At 37.4% G+C, this 27,400-nt stretch overlaps 1 protein-coding gene and 1 pseudogene across 8 annotated transcripts in view; both read right to left on the bottom strand.

Moving 5' to 3' along the window:
- TBC1D8B (TBC1 domain family member 8B) overlaps positions 1-27,400 on the bottom strand; it is a 74,599-nt gene that overhangs the window by 10,564 nt on the left and 36,635 nt on the right. For 6 of the 8 annotated variants that reach the window (XM_057538188.1, XM_057538183.1, XM_057538185.1 and 3 more), the window contains 9 exons: positions 26,536-26,685; positions 25,849-25,999; positions 25,153-25,367; positions 8,263-8,380; positions 7,039-7,324; positions 5,953-6,082; positions 5,316-5,414; positions 1,239-1,307; positions 824-1,064 (listed from right to left, as the gene is read on the bottom strand). In XM_057538188.1, coding sequence (XP_057394171.1) covers positions 824-1,064; positions 1,239-1,307; positions 5,316-5,414; positions 5,953-6,082; positions 7,039-7,324; positions 8,263-8,380; positions 25,153-25,367; positions 25,849-25,999; positions 26,536-26,685 — 1,459 coding nt within the window. Of the gene's footprint in view, positions 1-823; positions 1,065-1,238; positions 1,387-4,092; positions 4,563-5,315; positions 5,415-5,952; positions 6,083-7,038; positions 7,325-8,262; positions 8,381-25,152; positions 25,368-25,848; positions 26,000-26,535; positions 26,686-27,400 lie in introns of those variants that run through there. The other 2 variants (XM_057538191.1, XM_057538190.1) reach the window with 2 other exon arrangements.
- On the bottom strand, positions 10,704-11,421 carry LOC103018849 (cytochrome c-like; annotated as a pseudogene).

Here is a 27,400-nt window from a genome sequence, read left to right as displayed (position 1 = left end):
TTCAATAAAATTAAATTGCAAATAATCACAGCCAAAGAACATTCAATCAATTCCAGCAACACAGATTAATTAAGACACAGATACTAGCCAGGAATTAGGATTCAGAAACTTTCTGTTACTTAAACTAACCATTAAACAACTACCCAGTAGGCCAGATTCTCTCCTTGAAGTATATAAGCAAAATACCCTTTATCAGAGGGATAAATAAAATGCTCTTCTGCTGAACTCTCTCCCCCAATCCCAATCTAAAATTTACTTTTTCTTTTGAATGAGGCCTTATGCTTCATCTGAGGAGAGAACTCCTCTTCAATGGGCAATCCCTGATAAGAAAGCATGCTAGGTTGTCTGGAAAAGCAAAGGAATGATATAACCGGTGGACTATCTACAGGCACAAAATGTTCATTGAATATTTCTCTACCACTTTTCTAGGCTATGTGGTTGGATTTTTACTGAGGGAGAACGTCCTCCTGAAGAATCCATGTGCCTGAAGGTGGGAAAATCAGGACATTCTCTTCCTTCATGTTAACCATTAAAACATCCACATCTAACAGCTTGCTTTTCTGGGAGGGTTGGGGCAAAATGAGATGAATATATTTAGACTTAGCAACAAAGAGAGAAAATGGTCCAGTTATTGCTAAAGTTGGTCCAGTTATTGCTAAAGTTGGAAAATGGTCCAGTTATTGCTAAAGTTGTAAATCTGATAAAAAAAATCTGATATCAGGCTGATAAAATCTGACTAAATTGGCAATGATAGGCAGTACTAAGTATTTCTAGGGGTACCTTTTTTTTTTGCTTTAAAAAAGATTATTGGACGTCATCCTACCAATTGCAGAGGAGAATTCTTTGAAGTTTATAAGGCAGTCGGAGTTTTCATCCAACAATCTGAATGTCCATAAAGCTAGTGAGTCTCTGTTTGCAGAATGAGCCCAGGGACTCAGCAAGTGATACAACACTCTGAACTGCTGGCAGTCAATCTGATACTGTTCCAAATATGGCAGACTGGGATCATGGTGCTTCAATACTGGAGCTCTCAAACACCAATAGTAAGAAAAAAACAACTCTCTCTATTTAAGAAATGGAAAAAAAAAAGCAAAGTCATTATATCAGAAAAAGTAACTTCATAAGACTTTTTTTCTTTTAAACGTGTCTACTAAAGTAATTAAAGATAAAATAGTTGAACGGTTGTGGTAAAATTCTACTAAGAATATTATTTTTCATTTAAAGAAGGGAAACAGTACCTTAAAGATGACATAAAGTTCATCCAATTCATGAAGGCTCAATTTCACATCTTGTGATACAACACGCAACTTTAAAAGGATTAAAAGCAATTTAGAATTTAACACTTCAGCATAGAAATTCCCTTTGAATCCATTTAGAAATCTCCCTCTGCCAGAATAAAATATATTTTTTTAACTTTTTAAAGCAATAACAAAGGTAAATGTACCTATTTTGCCCTTTTAAAAAGTTGTACATAGACTACAGCTCAATTCTACCCTGATATGTAATTTGACCTTCATCTCTTCAAATCCAGAGATAACTGCCAAAGGACAGCCACTGAATGTCTATAAATATAAGCAACAATATTCTATGGTTTTTTCCATATATTCCTGTCTTGCTATATAAGCAATCTGTCAAGTCACCACATGGGGTTGTCATTAAACACTTCAAAGGCACTGGGAGATGTACATTCCCTCTCTGTGCCAAAAAACGTAATCTATCCCAGAGCATAGAAAAATATGATTTGTTCCAAAATCCATTCTATGACATGAGCACAATTCTAATATGAAAACTAAAGTTAGCACAGACACACTGTAAGCCAATGTCACTTTAACACAGATATCAAGAACCAGGCTAAACTATTTAGGAAAATTATCAAAGCAGAATATTAAAAGAATAATACAACACGAACAAATAGGACTCATTTCAAGAATCCACAGAAGTCTAATATTAGGAATTCTTTAATGTACTTTACTACATTAATAAATATAACCTCAAGATACTGAAAAGTTATTTGATCAAAGTTAGCATTCAATATAGATTTTTTAAATGTCCCAAATCCCTTAACCTAGAAACTGAATGAAACTCCTTAATTTGATGAAAGGCATCCTTCAAAAATCAACAGCAAATATCATACTTAACAATAAAATACTAGAGGCATTTCTATTAAATTCCAGAATGAGACAAGGAAGACTGCTTCCACTGCTATTATTTAATACTTCTCTGGAGGTCCTACCCACTACAATAACACAAAAAAACTGAAAAGAGGTATATATATTAGGAAGGGCCAAAACTCTAAGACTAGAAATGATATGCTTGTCTATTCAGAAATTCAACTGAAAAAAATTAGTATTAATGAGAGTCAGTAACACAGCTACTTAAAAAAGCAACATGTGCAAATCAATAGCTTTTACATATACTATAATAAACAAATTAGAAAATATAAAGGAAAAAAGATCTCATTCATATTAGTAACAAAACCATAAAATATATAGGAGTAGACAAACCCAACAAGAAATGTGTAAGATCTATATGATGAAAACAATAAATGCTTACTAAAGGACATTTTAAAAGACATCATTAAAATGGATATTAAAAAGGAATTTTAAAAGCCTTACCAGATTTCAAAATGGACTATAAAGCCACAATAATTAAAACAGTGTGGGGCTTCCCTGGTGGCGCAGTGGTTAAGAATCTGCCTGCTAAGGCAGGGGACACGGGTTCGAGCCCTGGTCTGGAAAGATCCCACATGCTGCAGAGCAACTAAGCCCATGCGCCACAACTACTGAGCCTGCGCCCTAAAGCCTGTGAGCCACAACTACTGAAGCCCATGCGCCTAGAGCCTGTGCTCTGCAACAAGAGAAGCCACTGCAGTGAGAAGCCTGCGCATCACAACAAAGAGTAGCCCCTGCTCGAAGCAACTAGAGAAAGCCCGCGTGCAGCAACAAACATCCAACGCAGCCAAAACTAAGTAAATAAATTAATTAAAAAAACAAAAACAAAAAACAAAGCAATACCAGTACTATAAGCCAATATGAGAAAGTATGTTTATAAATTATATAATTTTATATGGGGAAGGCCTTGCTAAGTTTGACATGAAACCCACACAATATGTAAGAAAAAAGAGATTTGACTACATAAAATTTTGAAAGTTGTATACTCTGAAATACATCATAAAAATTAAAGAAACAACAAGATTGGGGGAAATATTAGCCACAAATATAACTGACAAAGAATTAATACCACTAATATTTTTAAAATGTGGGGGCTTCCCTGGTGGCGCAGTGGTTGAGAATCTGCCTGCTAATGCAGGGGACACGGGTTCGAGCCCTGGCCTGGGAAGATCCCACATGCCGCAGAGCGGCTGGGCCCGTGAGCCACAACTGCTGAGCCTGCGCGTCTGGAGCCTGTGCTCCGCAACGAGAGAGGCCCGCGCATCGCGATGAAGAGTGGTCCCCGCTTGCCACAACTGGAGAAAGCCCTCGCACAGAAACGAAGACCCAACACAGCCAAAATCAATCAATCAATCAATCAATCAAACATACGCATCTGATTCAAGATCCTCATTAAAAAAAAAAAAAAAAAAAAAAAAATGTGACGCTAGTGGGAGTGTGGGGAAAAAGGCATTCTTACACACTGTTGGTGGGATTATAATTTGATACAAATCTTTTAGAGGATAATTTAGCAGGACCTGTCAATTTTTAAATGGGCACACCCCTTGACCCAGTTGCCACTTCCAGGAATCCACCTTATAGAAATACTCTTACAAATGTATAAGATTAGATATACAGTTGACCCTTGAACAACACGGGGGTTAAGGGCGCTGACCTTCCACACAGTCAAAAATCTGCATATACTTTACAGCTGGCCCTTCATATCCATGGTTCCACATCTGCAGATTCAACCAACCATGGATCTTGTAGTACTGTAGTACATGTTTATTGAAAAAAATCCACATGTAGGTGAACCTGTGCAGTTCAAACTCATGCTGTTTAGATAAGGTATTACTTGTAAAAGTGAAAAAACATTAAAATGAAAGAGAGAGAGAGAGGGAGACCTACTAAATGCATATCAACAAGGAATGGTTATGTAAAGTATAGCATACCCATACTGTGGTATACTATTCAGTGTATTAAGAAAAGCGAGGTATGCAATGATATGTAATGACCATGATATAGTTCTGAGTGAAAAAAGTTGCAGAACAAAGTAACCGGTATGATCTCATTTGAAAAGCTATATTGTCCCCCTCCCCCCGACATTTATGTCTATAGATATTTAGAAAAAAGATCTGGAAGGATACATGTCAAATCATTTTTTTTAATTAATTAATTTATTTATTTATTTATTTATGCCTGTGTTGGGTCTTCGTTTCTGTGCGAGGGCTTTCTCTAGTTGCAGCAAGTGGGGGCCACTCTTCACTGCGGTGCGCGGGCCTCTCACTATCACGGCCTCTCCCGTTGCGGAGCACAGGCTCCAGACGTGCAGGCTTAGTAGTTGTGGCTCACAGGCCTAGTTGCTCCACGGCATGTGGGATCTTCCCAGACCAGGGCTGGAACCCATGTCCCCTGCATTGGCAGGCAGATTCTCAACCACTGCGCCACCAGGGAAGCCCCCAAATCATTTTAATGTTGGTTACTCCTGGGGTAGGAAACTTCTACTTTTTTACATTTCTATAATGTTTGAATTATTCACAATGAGCACGTATTCAGAAATGTTAAATTTCCCAGATTTGTATCTCTGAGGACTTAACCTTTAAGCAAGTAGGTTTACAAAAACAATACATGCTCATGATAAAAGCTCAAACAGCACAGAAGGATTCATACAGCAAAGTAAAATACTCTCTCTTCCAACCAGAAATCTATTAATCCCACTCACCAGAAGCAACCAATATTAACAGCTTCTAATGTAGTCATCCAAATACTAAAAAGGAGTACTTTAAACACACTGTTTATTCCTTTTTCACTTTATCTTTGGTATCCAAGGATAATAATACATATTAGCAGCCTAGACTACTATGTAGGTCAGCTGTTCTTATTGATGAAGCACATCACAAATATGTTATGCTTAAATGCCTACATCATAGCATTCAATATTAAAGGTCACATAACACAAAACATGTTGGAGAAACCAATATGTTTCAACCAGAAAAAAATAACTTATTTCCTCTCAAAAAATTTACAGTAAGCTAAGCTGTGGCAAGAATCTAGCTCAAATGTATAGTTATTTTATTTTCTTCACATGAAATGATAATTTTTTAAATGAAGTTCAGGAAAAAAATGTTACTCCAATTGGTTTTCCCTCCTTGGGTGGATACTCACCACATTCTGCTTTGTCGTTTCCTCTAGGGTCTGTATCACATACAACCTATTTCGACAGCGCATGCTGTATATATCTTCACAGCGAATATTCCCATATTTCTGCAAGAAATATGATTTCAGTGGATACTCATTCATAATAAATATCCACTTCTCTTACAATTGAATTTCATCAGATTCTATTCTCAGAGGCCTTGGTTTTATTCCTAGCTATTTTCCCAACTTGTTCAGTGATTATGCAAATTTTCACCTCCCACGTTTCAGTTTTTCTGTATATTCACAGGAGAGGATTCCATCTACTATGGGTCTAGACTAAGTACAAGAACACTGGTAAAATTCTTAGTCTCTAAGAAGAGAATATTCTTCAGCTTTTTATGCAGTGATAGATATTTAAAAGTGGTCATTATTTGTAAAACTATGTGAATAGTTTCATTTAATGAAAAGCAAACTGAAACAGAGGAGGCTATATAAAGTAGGAACAGTTCATAGAACTCATTTTTAAAGTGAAGTCAGATTTTACATTACTACATCTTTACTTGTATTATTATCTTACTCTTAATATACCACTAGAGATATAACTATAGTATCTATAATTTTAAATATGCTATGTAATTATATTTATGGTATAAGAAAAACTTACCTCATTTGACTCTCTAATCAAATCTGTAATATCCACTCTAATATGACTGCTTTTTTCATCACTTACATTTGAACCCTGCTGCACACTTGAAGGCAACGGGCTATCCTTATTAGTGACATTGTCAAAGAACCTATCCAAAAGTGACAGTAATACAAGAATCAGTAGAAGTAAAATGCAGAGAAAATGACAGCTCATTTCTCCCTAGTTCGAGATTAATTTCTACCAAGAGGACAAGAGACAGTCTTATGAGGGAGTAGAATTTGAAGATGGTTGGGAATTAGGAGGACATGGGACTGGGAAATGGGATGGTGATGAAATGACTTCAGAGGTGGGGAGGAGAGCATGGGGAAGCAGATAGGCTCAGAGTTCTCAGAAAATACCACATGGCCCAGTAAGGGTGGAATATAGGGTATGTAGAGGCACGTGAGGAGAAATAATTTAAGAAAGATACATTGAGGCCTTAACATTGAGAGTTCTAAATACCAGAGTGAGGTGTTTATACTTTATTCTGTACATAAATGGGATTTGATGCACCATTACAAGTTACCCAAATATTCATATATTCATTCATTTAACATATACAGTGTATACACACACACACACACCCCCCACACATGTGTTTCAATACAAAATAGAATTCACAGAAAAGGCAACAGAAAAATAAAGCTCAGCTTACCTGATTGAAACCACTTGAAAACACTTGAAAACCAGAACAATTTCCCCCCACTGGATATTTAATATTATCAACCACCTTTCCCCCCCTCAAATTACTCTTACACACTTTATAGCTCGAACTGGGACTATGACAAAGTCCCAGCATACTGAATCAACCATATTAGATGTTAGTGTAAATGTATATATAACCTAGTGGTTTACTTCAAAGTGACTGACTTACTTTTGTTATATTCTATTTAGAAACAGAGGAGTGGACTTTAGGCCTAGCGTTTTCATTCAACCAGCTTTGTGACTTTGGGCAAATTATTTAAAGTTTCTAGGGCTCAGTTTCCTCATCTATAAAATAAGGGGTTTGAACAACATAAGCTCTAAGGGGCTCTCCAGATTTAAATGTTATGATTCTCACAGTACCTGTTTAAAGCTGTCACGGCTTCAGCATCATCTTTACATTCCAGAAGTTTGTCTAAATTATAGTCAAGTATTGCCAATCCCAGTTGTAAAATGGCCTTTATTCCATCATAGAAGAAACAGTCCACCACATTCACTGCACTTTCAATAGGTAGCACACTAATAAAAAGTGTGAGGAACCATGAGAGAGAAACTGAGGAAAAGAATGTCATATCAGTCATATGTTCAGTCAGCTGGGGAAGGTGATCTCTGATAAGTTCTTCAAAGACTGCCTGATCCACCAAGGCACCTGGAGAACATAAAAAGAAATTTTAAAATGAACACCTTTCAAAAGGACTTGTTTCCAATACCTTCCCACTTCTATTAGTAGGCTGATATCTCATTTCTCTTCCTTAAATTATGAACTTCTTCAGTGCCTTTTCTATATTTCACGCATCTCTTTATCTGCTAGCAGTATCATGTATCAAGAAGCACTTGAGAAACTCAATTCATATTCATTTGAACCGTTATTTATGGAATCTTTATTATGTGCAGAAACCTGTAATAGGTACTATAAGAGATACACCAATTAATTAAATGGTCTCATCTTCAAAGTGTTTAATCTCTAATAGAACTTGCGATAAATAGACAAATAACTATAACACAAGACAATACAATCAACGACCTAGCCATGACACAGAAGGCTTATGAGGGTACAAAGGAGACCACCTATGGTTTTAAGGTAGGGGATAATGGATCTATAAATATTTGATGACTGAAGAAAATATTATATAATTAACAAACTAAGAACTTGATCCTTCTTTCAAAGCTTGCATATATCTTTACAATTCATATAAAAGTGGAGATTTTAAGCTGATTAAAATCTCTCTCTCATCAAGAAACTATTAAAATTTTTCCAGTAGCTCCAGATGCTTCAGATCACCACTGTTTTAGCAATACAGAGATAGTAAACTTAAAACTTCTATTTCATAAGGAAACAGACCAGGCACTTTATTTTTAAAAAGCAACGTATTAAATAATACGTTTTTCCAATCACGTTCAGTGCAAAAAGCTCTTCTCTTGAGCATGTCAGTGAATGTGACATTTTGATATTGCTTGCATTTTGTGTATTTTGCAACTTAATTGATCAGTTCTTCCATTTGATAGGTAACTGGATAGACAAGAGGCCTATAAATTGTTTAGAAAAGAAATATGTGTTCGTATATGTATATGTGTTTTGTTTTTTACCAATGATTCGACGATTAAAATAATCAGGTAACATTCGTTCACATACAGCAACCAGAAGCCAAAAAGCTTCTTCCTCTTTTGCATACAGAAGCAACACTGAAGTCAAAATGTTCATTGCCTAAAATTCATAGAAAAATAAAAAATAAATATTGTTGGGGTAATAATTACATTTCTTCTTCAAACATAGTAATTTTCAGCAATAACAACAACTATGAGAGTAATCATAATGGAAACATGAGAACTCTGAGCCAGTCCAAAGCAACACAAGGTGAAGTCAGACTAACGTTTGCTAATCAGTTATTTTACACGGTACATTCAAGGAAAATGAAGCAGTAGTATCATGGACATAGCACACAATAAGTAAAACCTCTCTAAATTTAGACTAATTTCAAGGAGTAAAAAATATTAATTATCACAAGTCTTAAAAAAAACACTACATACTTTGAAGGACATACTAACATTGGAGAAACAAACTTCATCTGTATTTTCAACTACCTACAGGAGAACATCCCTTAGATGTCAATCATCCTCAATTGTGTCTGAAACTAAATCTTCTTTCCTCTATTAAATAGGATTCTCTTCTTTGCTACCTTAATTTTGATCACGCTAGAAACGCTTTATCTGCCACATCCAATTTGTCTTCACATCCTAGAGTTTCTTCTTATAAAATGTCTTTTATTTTTATTTTTATTTATTTATTTATTTGGCTGCACCACGCAGCATGCAGGATCTTAGTTCCCCGACCAGGGATTGAACCTGTGCTCCCTGCAGTGGGAGTGCAGAGCCCTAACCACTGGACTGCCAGGGAATTCCTAAAATGTCTTTTAGATTTTATTTATCCTCTCCATTCCCACTACCACCCTAACTTTCTCCTTCTTCTAATCTATCTTCCATACAAATGTCAGATCACTACTTTAATATAACATTTGGCCATAGCCCTTATTATAAAGATAATAAACCCTTAATGTATAGAATCTGGGAAGAATGGAAAGGTGTGAAGAAAATTAAATCTCCTGTACCCTACCTACCCAGAGATCACCACCGTTAACAAGCTGATGTACTTTTTTGTGTTTGTATTTCCTTCCTTTTTCCCCTTCTAAAATTTAGACCAAACTGTATATTAAAGTTTGATTTTTCACTTAACATTATATTATACATTTTCAATGCCATTAAATAAGTCTTCTAAAACAGTATTTTTAATGACTGTAAAAAATCTATTAAGGTGAATATACTATAAATTATTTAGCTATTCTACTATTATTGAACATTTAGGTTGATTTCAACTCTTCACTATTATATATAACACTGCAGTGAATATCTCTGTATATAAATCTTCATCCAAGTGGTTTACTATTTTCTCAGTAAAGATACATAGAAATTAAATTATTTGGTCAATGAATATTATTTGTGTGTGTGTGTGTAATTAGGACTAAATATTCTTTATCTGATACTATACATAAACCACACTAAAATGCCTTTCATTAAGTAAAAGGCAATATTTTAGATAGATAGAGAATTTTAATTAAATTGACATAGTTAAGACCAAAAAGAGAAAGTAGACATTGCCAGTGTATCTTCAGCTCTTGCCTTAACAGGCGAATGAACACAACTTGAAACACAGGTGAATCTTGCTGTTCTATGAGACAGTGAAGAGATCTTCTCAATATTTAAATATATTAATATAACCAGTTATAGAAATCTAAATATAAAACCAATCTCCTATAGGGTTTGAGAAGGCATTCACCATACCCCTGAAAAGTTTAACATTTCTTATTCAAGTTTAATCATCTCTTTAGAAGGGGAAAAGAGTGATAGTACTTGTTGAACCAGAATTACTATCAAAATTCAAAAAGCTGACCATATTCTTTTTTTTTAAGTAATCAACATGCCATTAAGGTACGTGTGTGTGTGTATATATATATATATATATATATATATATATATATATATATATTTGTTTTAAACAGCAATTTATTTATTTATTTTTTAAATTTTATTTATTTATTTATTTTTGGCTGTGTTGGGTCTTTGTTGCTGCGTGCAGGCTTCCTCCGGTTGCGGCGAGCGAGGGCTACTCTTCGTTACGGTGCGGAGGCTTCTCATTGTGGTGGCTTCTCTTGCTGCGGAGCATGGGCTCTAGGTGTGCGGGCTTCAGCAGTTGTGGTGCATGGGCTCAGTAGTTGTGGCTCACGGGCTCTAGAGCGCAGGCTCAGTAGTTGCAGCGCACGGGCTTAGTTGCTCCATGGCATGTGGGATCTTCCCGGATCAGGGCTCGAACCCGTGTCCCCTGCATTGGCAGGCAGATTCTTAACCACTGTGCCTCCAGGGAAGTCCAAGCTGACCATATTCACTTAGCCACAAACCAATCTTATTTAAATCAGGACAGAAATATTACCTCAGCGATTCATGATCTGAATTGCAGTGTATGAGATCAATTTAAATATGGTACACATAAAAAATCATGAGACATTTGTTTCATAATAAATATGGCAGTGGTCAACTATTACTCATTAGTAGCTTTTTTGAGATAAGCTATCAAGTCTGCCCTTTCTCCCTTCTTCTTAAACCCAGTGAAGATCATTTTTGTTCCAGGGATGTACTTCTTGGGATTCCCCAAATACTCCATCAGCATCTCCTCTCCCCAGGTGATGCCTTTGTTCTTGTTGGCATCTGTGTAAGAGAATCTGAAAGTCTGACCTGTCTTTCACCCAAACAGACCATGGAGATTTGGCCCAGTCTTGTGCTTGCCTCCCTGTTCCACAGTATGGCACTGGGCACACTTCTGAACAAAAATCTTGCCCTTGTCAACATCACCCATTTTTAATTTATTTATTTTTGGCTGTGTTGGATCTTCGTTTCTGTGTGAGGGCTTCCTCCAGCTGCGGCAAGCGGGGGCCACTCCTCATCGCGATGCGTGGGCCTCTCACCATCGCGGCCTCTCTTGTTGCGGAGCACAGGCTCCAGACGCGCAGGCTCAGCAGTTGTGGCTCACGGGCCCAGCTGCTCCGTGGCATGTCAACATCACCCATTTTTAAATCATTCTTTCTCTGTGCACAACTAAGAGGTTCCCCTGAATATTATTTTTAAACGACTTGATATTACTGCCAAATTGTACTCCAGAAAGACTGTACCAATTTGTATTTCTGACCTATAGCATTTGAATGTTTACTTCACTGCTCCTTTGCCAATACTAAGAATTGTAATAATTAAAATTGTCTTTGCTGATTTGATAGTGAAAATGGTATCTCATGGTTTGAATTTGAGTTTCTTTGATATTGAACTTCCTTTTTTAAACTTTATTATCAATCTGTATTTTTTTCTGTGATTCATCTTTTCATGTCCATTGCTCATTTTTATAATTCAACACTTTTCTTATAGGTTTGTATATTAAGTATGTCAATCCTTTGTCAGATCTGGTACAATATTTGACTTCAAGTTCAGTTTTTACTCCATCATTTTCCTGTTCAAGAAGCCATAATGGGAGGAGCATCAGTGAAAATGGCAGAGTAAGGCTCTCCGAAAATGCTTTCCTCTATAAAAGCAACAAGAACACTAGCAAAAATCATCAAAATCAAATTTTCAGAACTCTGAAAATGCACCAAAAGCTTACAGCAATTCAGGAAGCCTTTACTTAATAAAATGGTTGAATCTCAGTAAAAACAGTGAGCTCTGTGGCATTTTAAACCATCCAAATCCCATTCCTCCACAGCTTTACAGAAGCCTGAAAAACCAACATTCAGCAATCATGGTGAAAAGCAGGACCTAGCAGCCATGGGAGGGAACAGAACGGGGCTGGAGCGCCTTCAAAGTCCCATTCCCAGAGAACTGTCATTATTTGACCCGTCTGGTCATTCCTTGGAAAACCGCACTCATAAGGCTGTCTTTATTTGACCTGACACAGAGCTCACCCAAGGCAAACAGCCTTTCCTTGAAAAAATGTTCCTTGAAAAAATCAGAAGCAGTTGTTGAACATGCGGCTGCCTGAGGCAGTGGATAACAACTGGGCCAAACAATAGGCTAATAAAGGGTTAAAATGAAAAGCTGGGGAATGGGATATCCAAAAGGGGCGTTGGAACGCTCTAACTTATTCCTGGGAATCTAGAAGGCAAAGTGCATGATATGGCTTCATGCCTGCCCAGAGCTGTATGCATGCTCATGAAAGAACAGAAAAAGCCCTAAGCTCTTACCTCTGGCTAATCTTGAGGCTCTGCACAAACAGGAAGTGACAGAGAATAGAAAAAAATATGGAAAACTCAACAAAATCAAAAGTTGGTTCTTTGAAAAGATTAAAAAACCTGAAATATCTGTAGGTAGTCTAACCAAAAAGACAAAAAACAGAAAGATACAGAGAGACAGAGAGAGAGAGAAAGAGAGAGAGACTCAAATTAAAATCAGGAAATAGAGAACATTACTACCAACCTTAACAAAAATAAAAAGGATCATAAGGGAATACAATGAACGACTGTATGCTAACAAATTAGACAACCTAGATAAAATGGACAATTTCCTAGAAAAACCACCAAGACCAACTCAAGAAGAAACAGAAAAATCTGAACATACTTATTATAAGTAAAGAGACTGAATTAATAATGAAAAAACTTTCTGCAAAGAAAACTCTAGAAACAGATGGCTTCACTGGCCAATTCTACCACAATTTAAAGAATTAACACCAATCCTTCATTAACTCTTCAAAACATAGGCGTGGAAGAAACACTACCTAGCTCATTCTTTGACATCCTGACACTAAAACCAGACAAAGACATCACAAGAAAACGATTATCAATACATTTTATGAATATAAATGCAAAAATCCCTAACAAAATACTAGAAAACTGAACCCAATAACATATAAAAAGGATTACACATCATGACCCAGTAAGATTTATCCCAGGGATACAAGAGTGGTAAAACATGAAAGTCAACAAGGGGAGGATCTTCAAGATGGCGGAGGAGTAAGACGTGGAAATCACCTTCCTCCCTACAAATACATCAAAAATACATCTACATGTGGAACAACTCCTACAGAACACCTACTGAATGCTGGCAGAAGACCTCAGACTTCCCAAAAGGCAAGAAACTCCCCACGAACCTGGGTAGGGCAAAAGAAAAAAGAAAAAACAGAGACAAAAGAACAGGGATGGAACCTGCACCTCTGGGAGGGAGCTGTGAAGGAGGAAAAGTTTCCACACACTAGGAAGCCCCTTCACTGGTGGAAACAGGGTGGGTGGCAGGGGGGAAGCTTCGGAGCCACGGAGGAGAGTGCAGCAACAGGGGAGCAGAGGGCAAAGTGGAGAGATTCCTGCACAGAGGACCGGTGCTGACCAGCACTCACCAGCCTGAGAGGCTTGTCTGCTCACCCACCGGGGCAGGTGGGGGCTGGGAGCTGAGGCTCGGGCTTCGGAGGTCAGATCCCAGGGAGAGGACTGGGGTTGGCTGCGTGAACACAGCCTGAAGGGGGCTAGTGCGCCACGGCTAGCCGGGAGGGAGTCCGGGAAAAAGTCTGGAGCTGCTGAACAGGCAAGAGACCATTGTTTCGGAGTGCGCAAGAGGAGATTCAGAGCACCACCTAAATGAGCTTCAGAGACAGGCGTGAGCCACGGCTATCAGCGTGGACACCAGAGACGGGCATGAAATGCTAAGGCTGCTGCTGCAGCCACCAAGAAGCTTGTGTGCGAGCACAGGTCACTATCCACACCTGCCCTCCTGGGAGCCTGTGCAGCCTGCCACTGCCACGGTCCCGTGATCCAGGGACAACTTCCCTGGGAGAACACACACCGGCCTCTGCCGCCGCACGCTTGCCCTGCATTCCGTACCCCTCCCCCCAGCCTGAGTGAGCCAGAGCCCCTGCATCAGCTGCTCCTTTAACCCCGTCCTGTCTGGGCGAAGAACAGATGCCCTCAGGTGACCTACATGCAGAGGTGGGGCCAAATCCAAAGCTGAACCCCAGGAGCTGTGCGAACAAAGAAGAGAAAGGGAGATCTCTCCCAGCAGCCTCAGGAGCAGCGGATTAAATCTCCACAATCAACTTGATGTACCCTGCATCTGTGGAATACCTGAATAGACAAGGAATCATCACAAAATTGAGGTGGTGGACTTTGGGAGCAACTGTAGACTTGGGGTTTGCTGTACATGACTGACTAGTTTGATTTTTATGTTTATCTTAGTATAGTTTTTAGTGCTTGTTATCATTGGTGGATTTGTTTATTGGTTTGGTTGCTCTCTTCTCTTTTTTTATTACTTTAAAAAAATTTTTAATTTTAATAATATTTTTAAAGATTTTTTATTTTAATAACTTTATTTTACTTTATTTTACTGCTCTTTCTTTTTTTTCTCCCTTCTCTTCTGAGCCATGTGGCTGACAGGGTCTTGGTGCTCCGGCCGGCTGACAGGCCTGAGCCCCTGAGGTGGGAGAGCCGAGTTCAGGACATCAGACCACCAGAGACCTCCTGGACACACCTAACATCAATTGGCGAGAGCTCTCCCAGAGATCTCTGTCTCAATGCTTAGACCCAGCTCCACCCAATGGGTGGCAAGCTCTAGTGCTGGACACCCCATGCCAAACAACCAGCAAGACAGGAACACAACCCCACCCATTAGGAGGAAGGCTCCCTAAATCATACTAAGTGCACAGACAAGCAAAAGCTAAGAGAATTCAGCACCACCAAACCAACTTTACAACAAATGCAAAAGGAACTTCTCTAGGCAGAAAACACAAGAGAAGGAAAAGACCTACAATAACAAACCCAAAACAATTAAGAAAATGGTAACAGAAACATACATATCGATAATTACCTTAAATGTAAATGGATTAAATGCTCCAACCAAAAGACACAGACTGGCTGAAAGGATACAAAAACAAGACCCATACATATGCTGTCTACAAGAGACCCACTTCAGACCTAGGGACACATACAGACTGAAAGTTAGGGGATGGAAAAAGATATTCCATGCAAATGGAAATCAAAAGAAAGCTGGAGTAGCAATTCTCATATCAGACAAAATAGACTTTAAAATAAAGACTATTATAAGAGACAAAGAAGGATACTACATAATGATCAAGGGATCAATCCAAGAAGAAGGTAGAACAATTGTAAATATCTATGCATCCAACATAGGAGCACCTCAATACATAAGGCAAATGCTAACAGCCATAAAAGGGGAAATTGACAGTAACACAGTAATAGTAGGGGACTTCAACACCCCACTTTCACCAATAGACAGATCATCCAAAATGAAAATAAATAAACACAAGCTTTAAATGATACATTAAACAAGATGGACTTAATTGATATTTATAGGACATTCCATCCAAAAACAACAGAATACACTTTCTTCTCAAGTGCTCATGGAACATTCTCCAGGATAGGTCATATCTTGGGTCACAAATCAAGCCTTGGTAAATTTAAGAAAGTTGAAATCGTATCAAGTATATTTTCCGACCACAACGCGATGAGACTAGATATAAATTACGGGGAAAAAACTGTAAAAAATACAAACACATGGAAGCTAAACAATACACTACTAAATAACCAAGAGATCACTGAAGAAATCAAAGAGGAAATCAAAAACTACCTAAGAACAAATGACGATGAAAACATGATGACCGAAAACCTATGGAATGCAGCAAAAGCAGTTCTAAGAGGGAAGTTTATAGCAATACAGTCCTACGTCAAGAAACAAGAAAAATCTCAATTAGAGTAAGAAGAACAAAAAAACCCCAAAGTTAGCAGAAGGAAAGAAATCATAAAAATCAGATCAGAAATAAATGAAAAAGAAATGAAGGGCACAATAGCAAAGATCAATAAAACTAAAAGCTGGTTCTTTGAGAAGATAAACAAAATTGATAAACCATTAGCCAGACTCATCAAGAAAAAAGGGAAAGGATTCAAATCAACAGAAATAGAAATGAAAAAGGAGAAGTAACAACTGACCCTGCAGAAATACAAAAGATCATGAGAGATTACTACAAGCAACTATATGCCAATAAAATGGACAACCTGGAAGAAATGGACAAATTCTTCGAAAAGCACAACCTTCTGAGACTGAACCAGGAAGAAACAGAAAATATAAACAGACCAATCACAAGCACTGAAATTGAAACTGTGATTAAAAATCTTCCAACAGGACTTCCCTGGTGGTGCAGTGGTTAAGAATCCGCCTGCCAATGCAGGGGACACAGGTTCGAGCCCTCGTCCAGGAAGATCCCACATGCCACGAAGCAACTAAGCCCGTGCGCCACAACTACTGAGCCTGCGTGCCTAGAGCCCGTGCTTGGCAACAAGAGAAGCCACCGCAATGAGAAGCCCGCGCACCGCAACTAAGAGTAGCCCCCACTCGCTGCAACTAGAGAAAGCCCGCACACAGCAACGAAGACCCAATGCAGCCAAAAAAAAAAATTAATTAATTAAAAAAAATCTTCCAACAAACAAAAGCCCAGGACCAGATGGATTCACAGGCGAATTCTATCAAACATTTACAGAAGAGCTAACACCTATCCTCCTCCAACTCTTCCAAAATATAGCAGAGGGAGGAACACTCCCAAACTCATTCTATGAGGTCACTATCACCCTGACACCAAAACCAGACAAAGATGTCACGAAAAAGGAAAACTACAGGCCAATATCACTGATGAATATAGATGCAAAAATCCTCAACAAAATACTAGTAAACAGAATCCAACAGCACACTAAAAGGATCATACACCATGATCAAGTGGGGTTTATCCCAGGAATGCAAGGATCCTTCAATATATGCAAATCAATCAATGTGATACACCATATTAACAAATTGAAGACGAAAAACTATATGATCATCTCAATAGATGCAGAGAAAGCTTTCAACAAAATTCAACACCCATTTATGATAAAAACCCTCCAGAAAGTAGGCACAGAGGGAACTTACCTCAACAAAATAAAGGCCATATATGACAAACCCACAGCCAACATCATTCTCAATGGTGAAAAAGTGAAACCATTTCCACTAAGATCAGGAAAAAGACAAGGCTGCCCACTCTCACCACTATTATCAACATAGTTTTGGAAGTTTTAGCCACAGCAATCAGAGAAGAAAAATAAATAAAAGGAATCCAAATCGGAAAAGAAGTAAAACTGTCACTGTTTGCAGATGACATGATACTACACATAGAGAATCCTAAAGATGCCACCAGAAAACTACTAGAGCTAATCAATGAATTTGGTAAAGTTGCAGGATACAAAATTTATGCACAGAAATCTCTTGCATTCCTATACACTAACAAGGAAAGACCAGAAAGAGAAATTAAGGAAACACTCCCATTCACCATTGCAACAAAAAGAATAAAATACCTAGGAATAAACCTACCTAAGGAGACAAAAGACCTGTATGCAGAAAACTATAAGACACTAATGAAAGAAATTAAAGATGATACAAACAGATGGAGAGATATACCATATTCTTGGACTGGAATAATCAATATGGTGAAAATGACTGTACTACCCAAAGCAATCTACAGATTCAGTGCAATCCCTATCAAACTACCAATGGCACTTTTCACAGAACTAGAAAAACCATTTCACAATTTGTATGGAAACACAAAAGACCCCAAATAGCCAAAACAATCTTGAGAACGAAAAACGGAGCTGGAGGAATCAGGCTCCTTGACTTCAGACTATAGTACAAAGCTACAGTAATCAAGACAGTATGGCACTGGCACAAAAACAGAAATATATATCAATGGAACAGGATAGAAAGAACAGAGATAAACCCCCACACATATGGTCACCTTATCTTTGATAAAGGAGACAAGAATGTACAATGGAGAAAAGACAGCCTCTTCAATAAGTGGTGCTGGGAAAACTGGACAGCTACATATAAAAGAATGAAATTAGAACACTCCATAACACCATACACACACAAAAAAATAAACTCAAAATAGATTAAAGACCTAAATGTAAGGCCAGACACTATAAAACTTAGAGGAAAACATAGGCAGAACATTCTATGACATAAATCACAGCAAGATCCTTTTTGACCCACCTCCTAGAGAAATAAAAAAAAAAAAAATGGTACCTAATGAAACTTAAAAGCTTTTGCACAGCAAAGGAAACCATAAACAAGATGAAAAGACAACCCTCAGAATGGGAGAAAATATTTGCAAACAAAGCAACTGAGAAGGATTAATCTCCAAAATATACAAGCAGCTCATGCAGCTCAATATCAAAAAAACAAACAACCCAATCCAATAATGGGCAGAAGACCTAAATAGACATTTCTCCAAAGAATATACACAGATTGCCAACAAACAGATGAAAGGATGCTCAACATCACTAATCATTAGAGAAATGCAAATCAAACCTACAGTGAGGTATCACCTCACACCAGTCAGAGTGGCCATCATCAAAAAAATCTACAAACAATAAATGCTAGGGAGGGTTTGGAAAAAAGGGAACCCTCTCGCACTGTTGGTGGGAATGTAAATTGATACAGCCACTATGGAGAACAGTATGGAGGTTCCTTAAAAAACTAAAAATAGAACTACCATACGACCCAGCTATCTCACTACTGGGCATATACCCTGAGAAGATCATAATTCACAAAGAGTCATGTACCACAATGTTCACTTCAGCACTATTTACAATAGCCAGGACATGGAAGCAACTTAAGTGCCCATTGACAGATGAATGGATAAAGAAGATGTGGCACATATATACAAGGGAATATTACTCAGCCATAAAAAGAAACAAAATTGAGTTATTTGTAGTGACGTGGATGGACCTAGAGTCTGTCATACAGAGTGAAGTAAGTCAGAAAGAGAAAAACAAATACAGTATGCTAACACATATATATGGAATCTAAAAAAACAAAAATAAAAAGAAACAGTTCTCATGAACCTAGGGGCAGGACAGGAATAAAGACGCAGATTTAGAGAATAGACTTGAGGACACGGTGAGGGGGAAGGGCAAGCTGGGACGAAGTGAGAGAGTAGCATTACATATATACACTACCAAATGTAAAATAGATAGCTAGTGGGAAGCAGCTGCATAGCACAGGGAGATCAGCTCGGTGCTTTGTGACCACCTAGAGGGGTGGGATAGAGACGCAAGAGGGAGGGGATATGGGGATATATGTGTACATACAGCTGATTCACTTTGTTATACGGCAGAAACTAACACAACATTGTAAAGCAACTATACTCCAATAAAGATGTTAAAAAAAAAAGCCAGACACAAAAAGGACAAATATTATGATTCCACTTAAATTAGGTACCTATAATAGGCAAATTCATAGAGATAATAGGTAGAGTAGAGATTAACAGGGGCTGGGAGAAGTGGAATGGGGAGTTATTGCTTTATGGGTAGAGAGTTTTTGCTTGAGATGATAAAAAAGTTCTGGAAATAGGCAGTGGTGATAGCTACACAGTGTTGTAAATGTACTTAATGCCACTGCATTTTTACTTATAAAATGATTAAAATATGTATATTTTATCACAATTTTTTTAATGTTAATGAGAGGCCTAAGAAAGATATTTTTTTTGGACAAAGCAATTATTCTTGCAAGAAACTGTCCTAAGGAAAATACAAGGAGGTATGTAAAGATTTAGTCACAAGGATGTTTTGTTAAGAGTAGTTATACAAAACAAAATGAGACAAAATAAAACAAAAATAAAGAATACAATTTTTTTTTTTTTGGCCACAACATGTGGCTTGTGGGATCTTAGCTCTCCGACCAGGGATTGAACCCAGGCCCTCAGCAGTGAAAGTGCAGAGTCCTGACCACTGGACCACCAGGGAATTCACAAGAATACAATTTTAATGTCTCCAAACAAGCCATTGATGAAATATACTATGATGTATAACAGAGTGCCATAGAGAAATTTAGGAAAAGAACTATGTTCTTTTTAAGAAGAACACTTAATTACATGGAAAGACTAAGAGGAAATACTGAAAAATGTTAGTGGTGGTTATTTCTGGGTAGTGGGATTATAGATGATTTTTCTTTCTTTTATGTAATTTTTATGTTCTAAATTTATTACAATAAATATGCACTTTTAATAAACTAAAAAAAAAAGTCAGCAAAAGTAATACACAATGTAAAAAATTAACAAACAGAAACCTCAATTAAAGAGTTGGGAGACCAGAAGGGGGCGCTCTCGTGCCCTGCAACTACAGCAGAGACCAACAGGCAGAAAAAAGACTCTTCTTTCCTGGCAAGGCCAATGAAAAGCCATGGACTCTTAGTTTACTATAGCCCTTCCAAATTCCTTTTCTTCTCTATAAAAGTGTTCTCCTCCCCTTGCCATTGGGGGACTTGCCCATGGCTCGCCATGGTTGTAGACCCCAAATTGCAATTCTCTGCTCATCCTGAATAAATCCATCTTTGCTGAAGAAATATCTGGTGGTCTATTTGTTTCAGGTCAACAATGATATTACTAAAATAAAGGAAAAAAATCACATGATTATCTCGATAGACACAGAAAAATTACTTAACAAAATCCACCACCCTTTCACGATAAAAACACTCAACAAACTAGCAATATAAGGGAACTTCCTCAACATGATAAAAAGAATCTATAAAACGCCCACAGTTAACCTCACACTTAATGATGAAAGACTGATTGCTTCCCCTTAAGGTAAATAACAAGACAAGAATATGCATTCTCACCACTTCTCTTCAACACTGTACTGAAGGTTATAGCCAGGTCAATCAGGCAAGAAAAAGGAAAAAAAGGCATCCAGGTTGGAATGGAAGAAGTAAAAAATATCACTATTCAGATTCCATGATCTTGTATATAGAAAATTCTAAATAAGGAATCCACAAAAAAAAATCTACTAGAACTAATAAGCTTAGCAAGATTGCAGGATACAAGATTAATATATACAAAAGTCAATTGTATTTCTATATACTGGCATTGAGCAATCCAAAAATAAAATCAAGAAAACAATTCCATTTACTGTAATGTCAAAAAGAATAAAAAACTTAGAAATAAAATTAACAAAGGAAGTAAAGTCTTGCACATAGGAAACTACGAAACAACCTTGAATGAAATTTTAAAAGAATTAAATAAATGAAGAAGAAAAACATCCTGTGTTCATGGATTAGAAGACTTAATATTGTTAATATACAATATCCCCCAAGTTGATCTACAGATTCAATGCAATGACTAAGAAAATTCCAGTTGGATTTTTCTTCTTTATCCAGAAATTGACAAACAGATCCTAAAATTCATATGGAAATGCAAGAGACCTAAAAAGCCAAAAAAATTTGGAAAAAAAAACAGTTAAAGGACTCACAGTTCCCAATTTCAAAACTTACTACACAGCTGTAGTAAAAAAGACAGTGTGATACTGGCATAAGAACAGAAACATAAGTCAATAGAATAGAATTGTGAGTCAAGAAATAAACCCTAACATTTATAGTGAAGTGATTTTCAGCAAGGGTGCCAAGGCAATTCAATGAGTCAAAGACTGCTTTTTTTCAACAAATGGCACTGGGACAACTGGCTATCCACAAGTAAAAGAATGAAGCTGAAGCTTTTCCATACACCACACACAAAAACTAAGACAAAATGGTCCAGAAACCTAAATTTAAGCATTAAAACTATAAAACCCTTAGAAGAAAACATAGGACTAAATCTTCTTGACCTTGGATTAGGCAATGGCTTCTTAGATATGACATCAAAAGCACACACAACAAACGAAAAACATACAAAAACAAATATTAAAACTTTTGTGCTTCAAAGAACACCATCAAGAAAGTGAAAAAAACAATCCACAGAACAGGAGAAAAATTTTACAAATACTATATCTGATAAAGGATTAGTATCCAAAATATATAAAGAACCATTACAACTCAACAGTAACAAGATAAATAATCCAGTTTTAAAAATGGGCAAAGGATTTGAATAGACATTTCTCCTAAGAAGATATACAAATGGCCAATAAGCATGTTAGGGAAATGCAAATCAAAACCACAATGAGATACCACTTCACATTCACTAGGATGGCTATAATCAAAAAGAGAGATAATAACAAGTGTCACCGAGGATGCGGAGAAATTGGAACCATCACACACATTGCTGGTGGGAATGTAAAATGGTATGGTCTCTTTTTAAAATAGTTTGGCATTGCCCCAAAATGTTAAAGTTACATAAAGTTACCACATAACTCAGCAATTCCACTTCTAGCTAAATACCCAAAAGAATCAAAAACCACATCCACACAAAAAGTTGTATACGAATATCCATGGCAACATTATTCACAATAGCAAAAATGTGGAAACAACCCAAAATGCCTACCAATTGTTGAACAAAATGTTGTATATCCATACCATGGACTATTATTCAGCCATAGCAAGGAATGAAGTACTGTACTAATACATGCTACAACATGGATGAACCTTGAAAACAATATGCTAAATGAAATAAGGCAGACACAAAAGACCACATATTGTATCACTCCATTTAGATAAAATATCCGTAATAGGCAAATCCATAGAAACAGAAAAGTAGATTAGTGATTGCCTAGGGTTGGGAGTAGGGAAAAATGGGGAGTAACTACTAATGGATGTGGGGCTTCTTTCTGGGGTGATGAAAGTGTTATGGAGTTAAGACTGTGATGATGGTTGCATGGCTTTGTGAATATACTAAAAAACACTAATGGGTGAAGTTTCTGGTATGTGAATTCTATCTCTAGATAGATGAAAGGAAAAAGGAATGAAAAAAGGAAAGGAAGAAAAGAAGGAAGAAGATAGATCAGATAGATGGAAGGAAGGGAGGGAAGGATGGAAGAAGGAAGAAAAGATAAACAAAGCCAGTCAGTCAGCCATGAGTCAGTAAGGCTCACCTGAGTTTTTGATCAAAAGCAATAAAACCTGCTTATCATATTAAATTCAAACTTCTCCCAAGCTTGAAAGATTCACCATGATCTTGCCTCACACAAACTTATTTACTTCTTGATTCCAGCACAAACCTAGCCAGTCTGATCTCCATGGCAGGCTTATTTTCACCTGAATGGTATTGCTTATAGTGTTACCTAACTCTGAATAACTTTCCTCTGGCCCTCCATGTTTCTAATTTTGCTTTCATTTTTTAGAAGTCAAAAATCAAGTATTGCCTACTTTGAAGCTGCCTTTAAACTACCACATATAGATAACATTACAGGCTCTCTGAGTGTAAGCTCTTTGAGAAAAGAAGCATTATGCTTCTTTATTACCTTTCAGAGATCCTAAAACATGCTAAATACTTGTCATTCAGATGATCCACTCACTTAAATTGCTTTTCAAAAATACCTCTCTATTGATAAGTTTCAATGGATAGGTCGGACTGATATGTAATCATTATGGGTACTCAACCCCATCATAAATGAATGTGTGGCTGAGAGTGCTAGCTATCCACCCTAACTCAATCTCCCCTTCTTCCATAGTATCTGGATGTACGTGTGCTCAACTGCGCTACATTTTGCAGACTTCTTTATGAATAGGTGTGGCCATGAGACCAAGATCCTCCAATAAAATGTGGGTGAAGTGATGTATGCAACTTCCAGGCCTGGCCAATAAAATTTCCCATAATTGTTTCTCCATGGTCTCTCCCCTCTTCCTGTGAGTAGTAATGGCAATGAAAGAGCACCTTGGAAGCCATGTTTTGAAGATGACAGAGCCTGTTGTCAGCCTAAACCCCTGAATAATCACATGGAGGAGAGCTACCTACTGACTTGAATATTTGCTCTCCTCTGTTTATTCCTTTAAGTAAACTTCTATTGTGTTTGAGATTATTTGTGTTAGCAGTCTAGCATACCCTTTAGTGTCCTCCTAAAGGATTTTTTTCAGTGATTCCCCCACTGCCTACAAAGTAACATTCAAACTCCTGACCTATCCCAATCTACCTTATTGATTTTTTCCCTCAATTACTTCACTTCATTCACTCTACAATTCTACTAAACAGAACATGGTCCTACATATATTCCACATTTACCTCTGTGTTTGGTTACACTGATCCCTTCACCTACAATGGTATTTCATTCCATCTCCATACATCTAAAATTCACCAATTTCAAGACCTACAAATGCCACTTCTTCCATGCAGCCTTCTCTGTTCCTCCAACTTATCCCTATTATAAATCCTGGCGAGACAATATTTCTCTAATAAATTGACTCATTTGTTTTTCTTTTGCCAATGAATATGCTTTTTTGTTTGTTTTTGTTTTTAAATTTTTTATTTATTTTTGGCTGCGTTGGGTCTTTGTTGCTGCACATGGGCTTTCTCTAGTTGCAGCAAGCGGGGGCTACTCTTCGTTGAGGTGCGCGCGCTTCTCACTGCAGTGGCTTCTCTTGTTGCAGAGTATGGGCTCTAGGTGCGTGGGCTTCAGTAGTTGTGGTGTGTGGGCTCAGCAGTTGTGGCGTGTGGGCTCTAGGGTGCACAGGTTTCAGTAGTTGTGGCTCGCGGCCTCAGTAGTTGTGGCTCATGGGCTCTAGAGTGCAGGCTCAGTAGTTGTGGCACACAGGCTTAGTTGCTCCGTGGCATGTGGGATCTTCCCAGACCAGGGATTGAACCAGTGTCCCCTGCACTAGCAGGCGGATTCCCAACTACTGCACCACCAGGGAAGTCCTTGAATATGTTTTAATACCTACCAGTCCATATACTTTTAAGGGCAGGATTCTTATCTGATTCAGCTTTATATAGTCTTGAGCACCTAGCACAGTATCTTTCACAGAGCAGGAGTTCAGTAAATATTTGTTAAATATAAAAGAAAAATGAATTAATGGAATATCAATTCTAAGTATTCCCACTATCATTCTTACATTAATAATATCCACTATCAATCTCAGCCCAATCTCTGTCCTTATTAGTAGAGTTGGATTTGATGTGATTTTATCATTTGGAACACAATAACAGTTGAGCTCATAATGAAATCATACCTGGCAGTATCCAATTTTGGGATTCCTGAATGCATAAGCAGTGAGTACCCGCCTCAGAGCAGATATGCCAGTGTCACTCTGAAAGGCTGGATGCTCAGGCAGGGAGCGACGCAAATCACGTTCAATTTCTTCAGTAGCCAAGTTGCAGGTCCCTAAAGACTGCTCAACCACTTCAGCATAATAGCCAGGATTAGCAGCCATGTCGTTAACAGCACCTGTACAGATGGTCACATTAACATACAAAAGAAGAGGAACATAACAAAGCTACTACTTGCCTATATACATGAAGAACTGGATTACTTTTAAATTAAGCTTTATGCTCAAGTGTTATCTGAGTACAAACAAATAAAAGGAAAAGCTTCACACTAGAATCTATAACATCAGGACAGCAATCTTATCCAAAAGAATAACATTTTCATGAACTGTCTTTTCCCCTTAAATTTCTTCTGACACTAGAGATTCCCACCCCGTCCCTTGCAGTTAGCTATTGCCTAATAAACTAATCTGCTCAGACAATGGATGTATGGATATATAGGTAAGTACACATAACTACCGTACTCTCTGTGACTAGTCTGAACTCATGATAAGACTTAGTCCTAGCCATCTTTGTAATTATTTTTATTTAGCTTAGTACATAACTCCTAGAAGGGGCATAGTTAATGTCTGTTAAATGAATAAAGTGAATAAATGTAATACCTGAAAAAAGCATCCAGAGCTCTCCTCTTAAGGTCTCTGGAATCCCTCTTACAACCAGATCTTGAGTCTTTTTGGTCCGAAACATGCTAACACCACGCCCACATTCTGTAAAAAGGATGTTCCAGGACTGTTCCTTCATCTTTTCTTTCAACTATAACAAAAAAATCAAAACAACTAAACATGGTGAGAAATTAACTTAATTTGAAATTAAGTTTCAAATAACTCGATAACTCTCTTCACCATGAAACAATACCTATGGAAAACAAGAACATAGAAAGTCAAAATCAGTATTCACAGATAGGCTAAACACTGGACCACTGTCATCACAAAAATCTTTAAAATCCATGTGAGCATAACAGGTTTAATTTACTATTTTAGTTCTTAGCTAAACTCATATTAAAATGGGAAAACCATGACACCTAGGAGGTAAAGCTTTGAACCATCATTCTCACCAATCACCCCAATTAGGATTGACTGTTAGAAATCTATGCAAATAAAACCCAAGGTTCAACTTTCATCTTAATTCTTGATAACAGTCCTATTTTGTAATGGAACCAAACATGTCACACAGTAGTACCTGCTAGAAAACCTTTTCAAGCTCAAAAAGAAGAGTTTTCAGTCTGATCTAAGATTTTTATTTTTGATCAACTGTTTCAATCTATAGATTTAAATATTTTGTTTTCCTACCGTTTTGGAATTAAGAGTCTCCAAATCCTGAGGGTGAAATACTGTCATTAAGGCTTCAGTGTTCACAGTTTTGCTGCATTCTTTCTGACATATCAAAGATTGTACCTCAATATCATCAGATGGGTCTACAGACTCAGAACTAATAGGAACCTGAAAAAGAAAGAATATAATTGTCCCAAATGTATGCCTAAAAGTTTCTGCAAAAAGAAAAAGTGCTAATGTTTTATCTGTCATTTACAAACCACGATTTATATACATAATAAATATTAAAGCAATGTCTCAGAAGAACATTGTTTGTCCACCAAAATTAGAGGTGTCAACAAACTAATGTCCAGAACATCAAGCTCAGGACCTTAGTGAATGAATTCCCCTACTTGGGCAGTAAAATACAGGCAAAACATTAAAAAAACAAAAACAAAAAAACAGGTCAGAACATTGGAAATTAACCAAAGGCACAGAATGAACTGAAAAGTATCGATTCAAAAAAAACTAATGAACCTCAGTAAGAACACCAGTCTGTGAAGTTTTAACTTGAGGTTATTCCCATCCTCCCTCCCTTCCAAGCTCAGAGGTATGGTAGCCATGAAAGTCAGCATTATCACAGCCAATGGATCTTTTGGAGCTTCATTAAAAGCCCCATCCCCAGAACACAGTCAATATTTTCACCAAACTAGCAGCTACCTGAAAATCTCCATTCCTAGGGTGTTGTTATATTTGATTTGACTCAGAGCTCAGCTCTATGTAAAAAGTCCTTTCCCCCAGGCATACCAAAGAAAACCATAGCAATCTTCTGATAATATCACAGCTGCCTAAGGCTGTGATTTCAATTTGGGGCAAACAAGAGCCTGGCTAAAAATTTAAAAGG

Source organism: Balaenoptera acutorostrata, chromosome X, assembly GCF_949987535.1.
Source record: "Balaenoptera acutorostrata chromosome X, mBalAcu1.1, whole genome shotgun sequence".
Lineage (NCBI taxonomy): Eukaryota > Metazoa > Chordata > Mammalia > Artiodactyla > Balaenopteridae > Balaenoptera > Balaenoptera acutorostrata.
The sequence above is the reverse complement of the archived record's forward strand: the minus strand, read 5'-3'. Positions and strand labels throughout refer to the sequence as shown.